This window comes from Rhea americana, unplaced genomic scaffold, assembly GCF_003343005.1.
Source record: "Rhea americana isolate MKP2758 unplaced genomic scaffold, rheAme1 scaffold_365, whole genome shotgun sequence".
In the NCBI taxonomy this organism is placed as follows: Eukaryota; Metazoa; Chordata; class Aves; order Rheiformes; family Rheidae; genus Rhea; species Rhea americana.
Genome location: NW_028186496.1, coordinates 338,861 through 353,950, shown reverse-complemented (window position 1 = coordinate 353,950; position 15,090 = coordinate 338,861). Strand labels below are relative to the sequence as shown.

General features: G+C 40.6%; 1 protein-coding gene across 4 annotated transcripts in view; it reads left to right on the top strand.

The window, feature by feature from the left end:
- The first annotated feature begins 5,431 nt into the window (after positions 1-5,431).
- LOC146591676 (zinc-regulated GTPase metalloprotein activator 1B-like) overlaps positions 5,432-15,090 on the top strand; it is a 30,456-nt gene continuing 20,797 nt past the window's right edge. For 2 of the 4 annotated variants that reach the window (XM_085312453.1, XM_085312456.1), the window contains exons 1-6: positions 5,432-5,654; positions 6,503-6,589; positions 7,419-7,515; positions 8,684-8,775; positions 12,951-13,010; positions 14,095-14,132. In XM_085312453.1, the coding sequence (XP_085168579.1) occupies positions 5,543-5,654; positions 6,503-6,589; positions 7,419-7,515; positions 8,684-8,775; positions 12,951-13,010; positions 14,095-14,132 (486 nt within the window). In that variant the 5' untranslated portion in view covers positions 5,432-5,542. Of the gene's footprint in view, positions 5,655-6,502; positions 6,590-7,387; positions 7,516-8,683; positions 8,776-12,950; positions 13,011-14,094; positions 14,133-15,090 lie in introns of all 4 variants that reach the window. The other 2 variants (XM_085312454.1, XM_085312455.1) reach the window with 2 other exon arrangements.

Sequence of the window (15,090 nt, the reverse complement as noted above, 5' to 3'; positions counted from 1 at the left end):
AAAAAAGTCATTGCATATTCTTTTTCATCTATTATTTTAGTGCATTACTGCCCTTTCTGAATAGAGGAAGTTTATCAGGAAAATTAGGCATTTTTAGCTCATTAGAATATTGCAAGGTGAGATGCTAGCAGACAGATATTTATGTCCAGTAAAATCTTGTCAATAGGCAAGAACTCCAACTTAGAGTTGAACAGTACTGTTGTCTGAATTCCTGCAACATGCACACCTGCTTTACAGAAGACTGTGAAGTCTAATAACGGCCTTAAAAAAAAGAAATAGGATCTTTCCAGTCAGGAGATTAAAAAATGTCATTAAACCAGCAGCCATTAAAGACAGCACAAAATCAAAAATAGGTAAAGAAAACCATCCAGCTCATAGGTGATCATAAATTACCAAACCTGGCTTGCTTGGATGGCAGCAGCTGTCGATGGGTCTTACATACAATACAGTAGAAAGCATACTTCCACTCCTCATTTCTTCTCYCCCATCCTACCATCACACACACACATGCATCCCAAACTGTCAACACAACCACATTATATATTTCAGCCCTAGAATCAAAATCATACAACTGTGCTTTCCTGTAATTCCACTCAGGCTTCAAGCTGTGTCTCTCACTATGTTTTGGTATTACTCATGCATCCCAAGCTGAAGGTGGTGGTTCCACTACTTTTTTTTTTTTTCTTTTTGGTGTAGCTTGACAGGGTGAGGAGCTGTGGGTCCAGCTACAAAAAGCAGCAAGGACCGTTAATCAGCTGACTGGTGCTAATGCCAGAGCAGATCAGCTACATGTTTCCAGGCACAACTGCTACTGCTGTGTACTATTTTGAAAGAGCCGTCAGACTGGGGTTTGGCTCCTCTCAACATAGAAGCAAAGAGAAACTTTTCTTCATTCAYCTTCACAGTAAACAAAACTCAAGTGGAGGAAACACTGAAATGTAAAATTTTCCTTTACAACYACCATTCCCTTACCTACAAGTAAGCCACTTGTAAGTTGATATTTAAATCCTGAATATAAACTGTACCTTTCTTCAAATGTCTCCAGGTTCATTAAAATATATTAAATCTTTGTAARCAGCACATTAACTAAATAAGTCATATAAAGCAGCAATTTTTAAAAGTAAGTGCACTGATAGAAGTAGTAACAGTGTTTTTAAAAGATCTTCCTTCTGTTGCACAGCATGTGGATGATCAATGAACTTCAAAAAAAAAATCAAACAAGTTTCCTTATTCAAGGAACTTTTAGTATAAAATCCAAACCCTTTATGGAGCTCYAGTGAGCAGGATCATGTGTTAGTACAGAATTGCATTGGAAAGCAGCAGCTACAGAGTTTAACAGCACCAGAATGTCTTGACTTGATCAGATTAAAGTTTTGCAAATGTGTGTACTGATGAGGCAGAGTATCTGCATGTCTCATGTCAGAAACCTACCAAAGTATTTTTGGAAGATCTGGGCCAACATTCTATCTTCTGCTTACTATTAAGGTTGGTTAGGATTAGACTTAATTTCCCCAAATAAACGTTGGCTTGAGGAAAAATGTTTTTTTTTCAGAAGTTTTAAATCCTGCTATTTTTGTTTCCATTGTGTCCACATTGAGTGTAGTAGAAACCTTCAAAAAATACCTACATAATAGTTGTCATGAGAGGCTGTCCTTCTACATACCTGTAAGAAAAAAGTCATATTAAATACACGACATGGAAGAACAAATTAAATGTATATAAACAGACTCTGCAAGTCACACCAAAGTTAAGTCTCTGCTTACCATTGAGGTCAGCAGCACTACTGAATCTGGGGAGAGACTAGCCTATTTCAATTACATTCAAAATCCACTTAAAGTTATAATTAAACATGACTTCCCAGTAGCTGTCAATACATCATTGCTTTCTGAGGTTCTATGTTTTGTCTACAAAACATACATGTTCCTCTTTACCAGGAAGAGAAAGTTGATGASGCCTTCTACAGACAGCTGGAGGTARCCTCCTGATCACAGGCCATGGTTCTTATGGGGGACTTCAGCCACCCTGACATCTGCTGGAGGGACTACAYAGCAAGGCACAAACAGTCCGGGAGGCTCCTGCAATGCATTGATGATAACTTCTTGTCACAAATGGTGGAGGAGCCTACGAGGAAGGGTGTCCTGCTGGACCTTGTCCTTACCAACAGAGAGGGACTGGTTAGAGATGTGAAGGTTGGGGGCAGCCTTGGCTGCAGTGACCACAAGAYGGTGGAGTTCAGGATCTGGCAGGAAAGAATTAAGGCAACAAGCAGGACTGCAACCCTGGACTTCAGGAGAGCGGATTTGGGCTCTTCAGAGACCTAATTGGTGAAGTCTCATGGGTTCAGGCCCTAGAAGGAAGGGGGGTCCAGGAGAGCTGGCTAATATTCAAACATCRCTTGCTTCAAGCTCAAGAGCGGTGCATCCCTATGAGTAAGAAGCGCAGCAAAAGGGGCAGGAGACCTGCATGGGTGAGATCCTGGCCAAATTCAGACAGAAGAAGAAAGTACACAGAATGTGGAAGAGGGGACAGGCTACTTGGGAGAATTATAGGAATTCAGTCAGAGTATGTAGAGATGCTGCGAGGAAGGCTAAGGCCCAKTTGGAATTGAGTCTGGCAAGGGATGTCAASGACAACAGGAAGGGCTTCTTCAAATACACCAGCAGCAACAGGAGTACTAGGGAAAATGTGGGCCTGCTGCTGAATGGGGCAAGGACCCTGGTGACAAAGGATGCAGAGAAGGCAGAATTACTGAATGCMTTCTTTGCTTCAGGCTTCACTGCTAAGGGCAGCCCTCAAGAATGCTGCAGCCTGGACATGATGGAGAAAGTCCAGAKAAGRGAAGACTTTCCTTTGGTTGAGGAGGAAAGGATTAGAGACCTTCTGGGCAGGCTAGACATCCACAAATGCATGGGCCCAGATGGGATGCACCCACGGGTACTAAGAAAGCTGGCAGATGTTGTTGCCRGGCTGCTCTCCATCATCTTTGAAAGGTCCCGGAGAACTGGAGAGGTGCCTGAGGAATGGAAGAAAGCCAGCATCACTCCAGTCTTCAAAAAGGGCAAGAAGGAGGACCCAGGCAACTATAGGCCAGTCAGCCTCACCTCCATCCCTGGAAAGGGGATGGAACAACTCATTCTGGATGTCATCTCCAGACATATAGAGGAGAAGAAGGTGATCAGGAGTAGCCAGCATGGATTCACCAAGGGGAAATCCTGCTTAACCAACCTGAGAGCCTTCTGWGATGGAATGACTGGCTGGGKAGATGAGGGGAGAGCAGTCAACCTTGGTGTACCTTGACTTCAGCAAGGCTTTGGACACTGTCTCCCATAACATTCTCCTAGATAAGCTCAGGAAGTGTGGGTTAGACGAGTGGACAATGAGGTGGCTTGAGAACTGGCTGAAAGGCAGAGCTCAGAGGGTTGTCATCAGTGGCATGGAGTCTAGCTGGAGGCCTGTGGCTAGTGGTGTCCCCCAGGGCTCAGTACTGGGTCCCATCCTGTTCAACTTCTTCACCAATGACCTGGATGAGGGGACGGAGTGCCTCCTCAGCAAGTTTGCTGATGCTACCAAGCTGGGAGGAGTGGCTGACACACCAGAGGGCTGTGCTGCCATTCAGAGAGCCCTGGACAGGCTGGAGAGCTGTGTGGAGAGGAACCTCCTGAGGTTCAACAAGGGCAAGTGCAGAGTCCTGCGCCTAGGGAAAAATAACCCTAGGCACCAGTACAAGCTGGGGGCTGACCTGCWGGAGAGCAGCTCTGCARAGAAGGACCTGGGAGTGCTGGTGGATGACAAGTCAACCATGAGCCAGCAATGTGCCCTTGTGGCCAGGAAGGCCAATGGTCTCCTGGGGTACATTAGGAACAGCATTGCCAGCAGGTCGAGGGAGTTGATCCTGCCYCCGTACTCAGCCTTGGGGAGGCCTCATCTCAAGTACTGCATCCAGTTCTGGGCTCCCCAGTACAGGAGAGACCTGGAGCTACTGGAGAGAATCCAGCATAGGGCTACAAAGATGATCAGAGGGCTGCACCACCTGCCCTATGAGGAACGGCTGYGAGAGCTGGGCCTCCTCTGCCTGGGGAAGAGAAGACTAAGGGGGGATTTTATCAATGTGTACAAGTACCTGAAGGGAGGGTGTCAAGGGGATGGGGACAAACTCTTTTCAGTTGTCCCGTGTGACAGGACAAGAGGCAATGGGCAGAAATCGAAGCACAGGAAGTTCTGCCTGACCGTGAGGGGGAATTTCTTCCCTGTGAGAGTGATGGAGCACTGGACCAGGTTGCCCAGAGAGGTTGTGGAGTCTCCTTCTCTGGAGATAGTCAAGGCCCGCCTGGATGCAACCCTGTCTAACATGCTGTAGGTGACCCTGATGAACGGAGAGGTTGGACTAGATGATCTYCAGAGGTCCCTTCCAACCTTACTGATTCTATGATTCTGTGAAATGTCCTAAAATAAAACAGTCTAATTGTGCCACCCTGTTTTAAGTTTGTTATGTTCATTTCAGTTGCCAGTGCAATAAAATACACAAGCTGTAYATTTAATTCCATAGAGTAAGCTTTATTGCACAGTTCAGTGCAAAACAGTTCAGTGCTGAAACTCAAAGATAGTTAATACTTAAGGTTTACATTCAAACAGAATTATATTGTAAAGAAACCAGGGGAAAAAAAGGAAAGCACAGTATCTATTTTATTTTGTTCAAAAGAAAAATAATGAACAGTGCTGTATGAACTATTTACACAAAAAAGAGAATAAAGACCCAGAACACTAGTTTCCTCAATCCTTTTTTTCTGACATGTAAATGAAATTTCAGCATTACTAGTCTGATTTTTCAGACCACTTACAGCCTTTTTCATGCTGTTATACTAAGCTGCCAGTTCCCAACACCTTTCCAATTAATTTTGCCTTGCCTTTACAGCTTTCCTACAGTGAAAATCTTCAAGTTTTCCTTGATCTCTTTAAAACAGTACTACACACAAGAAAAGAGCAATACAGTAGAAGTATAACTTTCWGAGTCTATAGGCAGAGATTTAGGCTTTAAAAATAGGGGTTTTTTTTTCTTACATGAAAATAGACAAATTGAAAACAGGATGCATCACACACGAAGATGACCTGGCTGGCTGAAACAATAAAGTAGAATGTGTTTTACTATGTACGAGACCTAAAACTGTACAAATCAACTGACTTTTACCCTGTAACGAATGGATCAGATTTACTCTTTTCCACAGTTACATGAAGCACCACCTCTGCATCCAAAGGACAGGGCACACGGTCCCGCCCCTCCCCGCAGGGCGCATGCGGAGTCACCCCGCCCCGCCTTCCCTCCTTGGTGCGCATGCGCACCAGGACGTCGGCCGGGCGCCGCCGCGGCGGGAAAGGCGCATGCGCGGCTGGGGAAAAGCCGGAGGCGGAGGGGTAGGTGCGCGCGTGCGCAGTTGGTGACGCGCGGCGCGGCGTGCGCCGGCGGCAGCTGGCGCTGCGGCCATCGTGCGCGGGGAGGCAGCGGCTGCGGCCTCCTGTCCGCCTGGCGCCGCGGCGGCCGTCTCCTATGGAGGACGAGGACTGCCCTGACCTGATCCCGATAGACCCCGGCGGCGCGGGGGGAGCCCAGGCCGGCGCCGACGCGAAGATCCCGGTCACCATCATCACGGGCTACCTGGGTGAGGAGCAGGCCGGCGGCTGCGGCGGCTGAGCCCTGTTTCAGGGGTCTGCTCTCTTATGTTCTGTGTTTGACGGATCGGGTTTTGCCACCTGATGCYAGAGTGCAGTGCAGTAGGTTTTTCCTCAGTTAAAAGCTGACTCAGCTGCTGTCCTATAAATGGAAGTTTTGACTTCACACTCTTCAACCAATCCGACTGTTTGAAGCTTTACATCTGTAAATGTAAAGATTGAATTAATTCCCAGGTGGTCCACGCCATTCCAGAGTCTGCTGAATAACTTTTTACTATATCGTACTCCRTCAAAAAAGGCTAAGAGCAGGGAAGGTAGTTTACAGTTGCATTACAGAGTTCCCCTAGTTGTGTTCTTGTGCATGCAATGAAGTTTACTGATGTGGTGGTATGTAAGTTGTGAATGCTTTGCTTAGTGCGCAGTGATTACTGGTGACAAAAGAACTGCTCAGAAGGGGCCACGCGAAGGAGAAACATAAATGCCCCTTTTATTACAATGATTCTGGCTTTATGTTTGGTCACTGGAATGATTTTTAAAGAGGAAAGCTTTTTGGTTTTTTGTTTTTTTTTTTAATAGAAAAAGCTGCCTGCAAGGTAAGGAACTGGCACTTGATGGATAGAAATCTCTGGGTCTTCTAAAGCTTAGGTTTGATGGGCTAATAGTTCAGTGAATTTACTTGCAAATACTTATATTTTACAGAATGCAGGATATAAAAACAAAAACACTTTCTGAAGGGAATAAATTTGTCTAGCGCACATATATCTGTAAAATCTTTTTTTATTTGAAAATTCATTCTCTTGTTTTTTACAGTTTAATAGAAATATGGTCTATCTTCTAGGTGCTGGGAAAACAACTCTTCTAAATTACATACTGACAGAGCAACATAGTAAAAGAATAGCAGTTATATTAAATGAGTTTGGAGAAGGTATGTAAACCTACAGAAATGTTTCTTTAGAAGTAAAATGCCAAGCATTATGTCTTTGTCTTGTGAAGTTTCTTGGAATTAAGAACTCTGTGGTTTTAAATCCACTGCCTTAGTGGCCATTATACTACATAGCCTTCAGAAAGGCAAAGTATGTGGTGGTTGGTGTTCAAAAAATAGTATTACGCATTAATCTGTTCTGTCTTGTACATAAACAGTCTGTTGGAATCAAGTAAATGAACATATGCTACATGAAGTGCTGCACCCGCATGTAGCCTAATTAGTTTCAAGTAGATGGAAATTAAAATCCTAGTAGATGATTTTTTTTTCCCCTTTCTCCCTCCTTCTTTTACTTACAGGTCGCAAATTGTCTTAGACAAAGAAAATGAGAGTTGCAGGTTTGGTCTTTGTGGTGCTTTATCCTCTTTCCTTCCCTACACAGGATTTTTTGCCGTCAGGACTATGATTTCATGTCACTACTGTGGTCTGTGTCATTTACAGTCTGCACTGTGTTTTGACTTGGAACTTCATGAAGATGAAGTTTTTTTTTTTTTTTTTTTTTTAAGCAAAGTTTGGAAGTTTGGATCAGTTATGCTGGCTTTTCATCCTTTGGGTTCTGTTTTTTGTAGAATGAACCTGACTTTGGTTTTTAAGTGTCTCATAAAATGAAAAATATTAATTTCTGAAAAACGTTTCAGAAATGTGATCTCAGAAAATAAAATGTAATCCAAGAACAGAAATTTATACCTGCTTGAATCTTTCATACCCCTTTTTTTCAAATGTTCTCACTCACATTTGTAGGTTAAAATTACAGTACTCCTTGTATTTCCAGGAAGTGCATTGGAGAAATCGCTGGCAATAAGTCAAGGGGGAGAACTCTATGAAGAATGGCTGGAGCTCAGAAATGGTTGCCTGTGCTGTTCAGTAAAGTAAGGAAGGAATATTATGTAAAGTTCCTACAGCTCCTTTGGGGAGAGTTGACAAAAGGAGAGGGCTTCCAGTGCATGAGTCTTAAAACTGATGTCAGTGTTGATCATGTCTTATTTTGTCAGGTAAAACAAGAATTGGAATTTGTGAGATTTAAATTCATTTCTTTTTGCTGCCTTACTGGATTTGGACTTAATGTCTTCCAGAAGAATGACCTAAATATTAATCTAAACACCAGCTGGATATCTTAGGGTAAAGAACACTCCTATTTATGTTAATATTATTCCCTTTTATCCATAGAGTTAAAATTATATGAAGTTGGAACTAGGACTAAAGTGACCTAACTGCTGGACTAAATATTTCTTCTGTGTTTCTTACTCTGTATTTTGGTTAATACTTGGATATTTTATACCTCAGAAAGGGAAGAGACTAAGGGAGTCTCTGATGAAGAGACTGGTGAAACACCATATTCGAAATTACAAGCTGAAGGCCATGCTAAAAAGTAACAATGTATCCGTGACATGTTTTTTGCTTTGATTGGATACTGAAGTGTTGCTGGTCAGTTTTTAGGAAAGGTGACAGTCTATTTGTTCTGAAAACTTTGAAGAGGTGGTCCCATGCCCTTTCTGTTGGAAGATAGAAGACCCTATTACATTGTTCTTTACTGGGATGTGACAAATCCTGCTATTATTGCTATGCTTTAAACATTAGTTTCCTATGTAAATGCAGTAAACTTTTGCTTCAGACTGGCTTCATCTGCTGAGATTTAAGTAAATGACATATATTGTTTTGCTGGCGGGGGAAAGAAGGAGAAGAATACAAAAACATGATTTTCCCATGGCACTTCCCCTAGCCTTCTTTTTTTTTTTTAAAAAAAAAATTCAGTTGCCAAACCAAAAAGTTGCTTAATCACAGAGCCCTGCTTTACAGGTTTATTATGTGACTGAGGAGTAGACAAATACTATTTTCAGACAAAATTTCAGAAAAATTACTGCTTTTCCAATACTAGAGTAGCAGCTTAATGACTGAATTTTTAGTATAGATTATGACTCCTGATTCAGATCTTTGCTTTGATTACACTGCCACTGTCTTCTGTTTCAGAAGATACATGTTCATATGTGTTTTAGCTGCTTCTTTGTGTTCTCAGGTTTAATTGTTTTCTTCTTTCAGGGACAATGGTGTGAAGGCTATTGAGAATCTGATGCAAAAGAAAGGAAAATTTGACTATATATTGTTAGAAACAACTGGTCTGGCAGATCCAGGTAGTCTGCATTACTCATGTTCTTCATAAACATAAATATCCTGCTTTTATGAAGGGCTTACTTGCTCACCAAGTCAGTTCCTTTTATATGATATATGTTATAAAGTGGTGGGTACATGCTTTTATATACAGCTGTATAGAATGAAACTGAATTAGTTAAGGAGATTGGTGCACAGGTGCCTACCGTTTCTCTAGAAYAGAGATGACCCTAAAACTTAAGAGAAATCCAGTTAAAATATGTTTCTTTCAGAAAAGTAACTTGTAAGCCTTACTAAGAAGTCTTTTTGAGAAGACAGTAGGCATAGAAAAATGCATTCTAAAACTGGTAGCTCTGAATAGGTTCCCTTGTTTTACGTCACTGCTTTCAAACAATAAATTTGTAGCATCTAATGTACTGTTACATTGGTTGTCGTAGGCCTTGCATTTTGAGAAGGCATAAAATATACTGTCAAAAACATGAATATATTTTCTCTGGTGTATACAGACTAATAGTAGATCTTACGATTTTTTGCTTGTTTGTTTAGCAATATTTATTATAGAAAGGTGTGTAAGCACAGGTTCACATTAGTAGTAACTATCTAAATCAGTCTTTTCTGTTTCAATTAAAAATCTGTTGTTGACCAAGAAAGTGAAGGAAATTCTTACTGGTGATTCAATTTTTTCCCATTTAAGGCAACCGACACTTTCCAGCACAAAGCTAAATAGTTGTCATGGTAATTTTCTTTAAAAGAAAAGACATTGATTTGGCCTTTGTTACACAAATCCTGTTTCAGTCAAATTGGAAAACTATTAAGCTTTTGGGGAAAAAAATCAATAGATATCAGAAAACCGTTAGATCTTGTGACCATTGCTATACCTTGAGTGAGTAAGCACTGTAAACACTTGACAGATATTTTGGTGATGATGCAGAGTGGTTCCCGGAGGACTGCATTTTGCAGGTTAGGTGGACAGCTTTAGAATTAGATCGGATTATTGTTTTTCCTACATGCTTGATTCCTTTAGATACCCCTGTCAGCAAATAAGAATATGGTATTTTGAAAAATAAAACACCGTCTCTGCTCTCAGCTCATCCTCTGCTTCATATTGTGGCAGCAATGCACATTAAGTCAGTTCCTTTAAAAATAAATTATGACTTTTTTAATGAATATGCAGCGCACAGCTTACAGATGCTAGGATCCATTTTACAGTGCATTTTTTAGTAGAAACGAGTATCATATTCCCAACTTTTCCTCAAAAAGAACATGCCTTCTACACAGGAAGCAGATTCTTGCATTTCCATTGTCAATTTTTATTTCTGGAATGTCTGCTACATGCCAGTGCAAAGCATTATTTCTGTCAAACTTCTACAATAATCATTGCAGAACTGTCTTACTTAAGTGAAATGCAAGCGTTTTTGTGCAAAAGAACAAAATATCTCTATTAATGTATCTCTCTCTATATATACTGTCATCCATGGATTTCCAAATCCTTGCTAGACTCTGGTCCCAGTTATCTAAATGTTTGCAGATTTCTATCTTCAAGATTAATCTGAATGCCTGTCAGTTTAGTATGTTCCATTTTATATTCTGTAGAAGTGTAAGTGATTGTACAAAGGGTACTGTATATTTCATCACTCTGGAAGCTTCAGCCTTTGGATAGAAATGCAGCAGCTAATGAGGCCTACCATGTAAAAATACTATAATCATAGGATGACTCAGGTTGGAGGGTACCTTAGTAGTTCTGTAATCCAACCCTCGTGCCTAAAGCATAGTCAGCTGTCAGATCAGACTGGGTTACTAGGGCTTTTTCCAGTCAGATCACGAAAGCCTCCAAGGATGGATATGACAGCCTATGTCCAGGCAACCTATTGTGCTGTCTGCCTTTTCATAGTGAAAAAAACATTTTCCTCACATACAGCCTGTACCTCTTTTTTCAAATTACTACCATTGTCTCCCATTCTCCCACTACACACCACTGTGAAAAGCCTGACTCCAGCTTTTCAATAATCTTCCCCTAGTTCTGAGGTCTGCCATTAGTTCCCCCTGAAGCTGTCCCTTGTCCAACTTGAGCAAGTCCAGTTCCACCTGCCTGTCTTTGTAGACCTTGTGTTCCATCCCTCAACCTTCTTGCTGGCTTTTTGATGAACTCACTTCAGTTTATGGACAAGTTTCCTGTACTGGGGGACCCCACAATGGACACAATATCTAGATACCATCTAATGAGTTTTAAGTAGAGGAAGATAACGTCTTTCTTGGAGCTGTGTTTCTGTTTACGTGACTGAGTATGCCGTTGGTCCTCGTTACTTCTCGTGGCACTTGGCAGGCTCCCTCGCGCTCAGCGCTTTGCCCACCAGGGCCTTCCTGGCAGAGCTGCTTCCCCAGCCAGTCTGTCTGCAGCTTGTGTTGTTGTTAGGGCCACTTTCTTCCAAGAGACGGAACTCAGCATTTGTCCTCATTGAATTTCATCAGATTCCTGTCAGCCAGTTCCTCCCACCTGTCCAGGTCACTCTGAATGGCAGCTCTGCACTCAGGCTTATCAACTGATTTCCCACCTTCCCCTGCAGATGATATATTTGGTATCATCTGCAGGTTTAATGTGAGTTCCCTCCATTCCATCCTCTTGATCCCTACTAAAGGTGTTGAACAAGGCAGATTCAAAGAAAGACTCCTGCGGTACTGCACTTTTTACCAGCTGTTGCTTAGGGTATGACTCAATAACTATGACCCTCAGAGCCTGACTATCCAACCAGTCTTTTGCCTGTCTATCTGTGCTGCCCTACAGTTCAGACTGTAATGTCCCAAGTTGGGTAAAAGAATATTGTGGAAGGCAGTTTTGAAAGCCTTTCTACAGTTGCAGTAAATGACCTCTGCTGCTCTCCTGTTACCCACCAGTCATCTTTTTGCGGAAGGCGGGGTGTTATTTACCCTTGCTAAGTCTGTGCTGACTGTTTCTGATGACTGTTTTCTCTTTCACGTGTGTTCTGAGAGAACTCACTTTGTGATATTCTCAGGGACCAAAGTGAGGCTGACTGGCCTTTACTTTCCTAGATTGTCCCCTTGACCTTTTCTGAAGCTGGATGCAGTGTTTGCCTTTTCCCAGTCACTGGAGACCTCCCCTAATCTGTGCAACATTTCAAAGATAATGGAGAGTAGCCTTGCAAAGATATTAGCCAGCTCTCTCAGCCCTCTTGTATGCTGCCTGTCTGTTACGTGGACTTGTACAGGTAAAGCTTTACTGAAGTAATCTCTGGTTCAGTCAACATCTGCTACTGGCAGTTCATCTCTGTATCGTTACGAGTTCATCTTATAAAAACTACTGTAAGAAGAGAGAATATAATTACCTAGGTCTGAGTTGGCAAAAAAGGCGACTACTTATGCTTTAAAATATGATACATATTTTAATTTAAACAATTTGCATGCTTATTTCATTGATAAATATTTGAGGTGGCAGAAGTCCATTTGTACCCATAACATCTTGTAAAACTAGCCACTGCAATATTACATTCCGTAAGAATAATGTTATAAAAAAAAAAATCATAGCTTTTTGATGGAAAAAAGTTAATTTTGTGAAACTGTGGTAAAAGCTGGGTCTAATTRGGTCCATTTTCCCGTGTTCTGTGAATATTTAAAATTCTTACCTATAAGAGGCAACTGCACTGGAACTGATTATAACATTTTGCTTAGGGGCTTGTATCTGATTGATTGGTGTAAATCAGCTTAGCTGATATAATAGCAGTTTGCAAGATGAACCCACACTAAAGATTTGTATGAGATGAACAAACAATGAAGGAGAGAAAAGGATAAGACGTGGTTATATAGAAGGTAGTATGCAAGTGAAGGATGGGGAATACATAAATCTCTTTAGAACTGAAGGAGTTCTGTGAGAAGTGTAGAAATGACAAGTAGTTGGTATCACTGAGATGATATAATTTAGGCAACTTGTTTGCATCTGGAATTGTGAGATTTTTATAGCTTTTTTGATCATAACTGTTAACACAGTACAATGCTTTGGCAGCTCTTGTTAGATCAGATGTGTGGTTGAGTATTTGACATTTGTAGTGCTTGATTGTTTTTTTTCCTTCAAGAGTTCAGAAGAGAAATAGCTTGAATTGTAGCACTGCAAACAGCTTTTCTAGCTTGCTGTTGATAAATTAATAGGAAATGTCCATTTTGCAACTGAATGTACTGCACTTCTTAGGAGCTGTGGCTTCCATGTTCTGGGTGGATTCTGAGCTAGGAAGTGACATATATCTTGATGGTAAGACATGTGCATTTGTTTTCCAACCTATTCACATTCCCTGTCTGCATTTAGTATGATGTATTTAGATAATTTAGAATGAGGCTTTAGAAAATGTTAAGAAGAGGTGATCATACTTCCTGCTTTTATCCCCACATTTGGCCACGGAGATCCACTTGCTTATTCGGATGCTTGTTTATCTGCTTGATGACTTGATTTATTTACTATTTTCAGTTTGCAACGTTCAATAAAATGTTGTATATGTTTTGATTTCATGAGCTCTCATCCATGTTTCAGTATGGAAGAGAGGTCTTGATTGTGGTACAAGAGAAAAAAACTTATAATAAATGTTACAAAACACTATTTACAAGCAACAACATTTTTTTTTCCAGTATAGTGTTTTCTAAACCTTTTCCCCTTTTCTGAACTTTCTCATATTTGTCAGCATCTGAACTCCCCTGTCTTCCCTCTTGCCTTTTCTTTGACTTTTGTACTCTTGTTCCCCCTAATGAATAGGAGCTCATTTGATGTGTTTCCTTAAAAATCTGTGAACTTACTGTAATATAAAGCACCATTACATACAACTAAAGAGCGTATTGAATATTGAGGCTTTATCTTAGAGATTTTAAATGTAGAAAAGAATTTACTTTCTAGCTTTGCTTAAAAAAATCCTACTAAATCTTTGGTCAGGCTATGAAATAGCCATTCAGCCAAGAAAACAGTTATATAGGTAACAGCATCCTAATTGTGTGTGAGAGAATTGCAGATTCCTGCTCGCTGGCAGTCAAAAGGACCATGTATGTAAGTTAGCACCCTTAATTTGGTTCAATAACATGTGAAAATATATCTCCTGCCTAATTGCTACTGCCTTGAAGAAGAACGAGAGGCATCTATCTTGTGAGAATTTGTTACCTGTTTTGGTAATCTGTTTTCTACTAGAGGTATGAGTAATATTCAGATCCACTGGAAGCACTGAAAATTTTATAAGCAGTTGTAAACGTGACAATGCGCTCACTTTAGCAGTTGCACAGGGAGTAAATAAGTTAACAAATTGTTTACAGTTCTGATCAACATTTCTGCTCTTTTTCTGCATGTTTTCTTTCAGGTATTGTATCTGTGGTTGATGCAAAGTATGGATTGCAGGTAACATACTGGATTTGTTGTGTGTTTTAAAACTCTGCAACGCCAGAACAGCTCCTGTAGTACTGTTCATTCTGATGAATTAAATTTAATTATTCTAATTCTTAAAATGGATGAGGATGTATTGCAGTTGCTGTGGTTCATTATAAGAATTCTTTCATTTTTTTGTTCTTAATATTATATTGTGAATATGAATGAGGAAGTACCGATGTGCAGGAGTTCACAGCTTCTTATTGGTACAGCAGCATTTCTGCAAAGAATTGTCAGGTTGATAGATACTTGGTTCCTTCTAGATCTGTTGCTTCACTGAGGTGTCTTTGTTGTATTCCAGTAGGCATTTGTATTATGGTAAGAGCAGTTGCAGACGTTTGTCATACAGACTCCTATAACTGGTCCGTGTTTTACCTGAAAGTAATGAGAACTTCAGATACTGGAGTGGCAACTAGTGAGTTAAGGCTGCAAATCAGGGGAAGAGAGCTGGTGAAATGGGAACTGTAGAGAGGAGGGAGATAAGTGAGCCAGGGGACAAGGTACCATTTCATGTTAGAAGAGGACTTGATTACATCGAAGTGAACAAAAGGTTTAGAAAAATATGTAAGGTGCAATGGAGGAAAAGATGTATAGAACAATGCTGTTGAGTAAGGGTGGAAAAGGTGGTTATTTCAGATAATTTAGATGTTTCTTTAATATTTAATTTTAGAAATAGTTATTTGCAACTTAAAAATTGGTGTAGTTGAGTACATCAATTGTGTAGTGAATTTGCATAAGAGAAGATGTGATCCCATTGTGCTTTTGAAATGTTTTTAATGTCTCCATATTTTCTATTTTTACAGTTTATGAAAATAAACTGATAAAATTGAAGAATTTTAAAAAAGAAAAGGGAAGCTGTCTCTTAATATTTTATTTTACACAGAATATTTGCATTTCTCGTTTCAGTTGAACTGTTCTAATAGCTAACTAC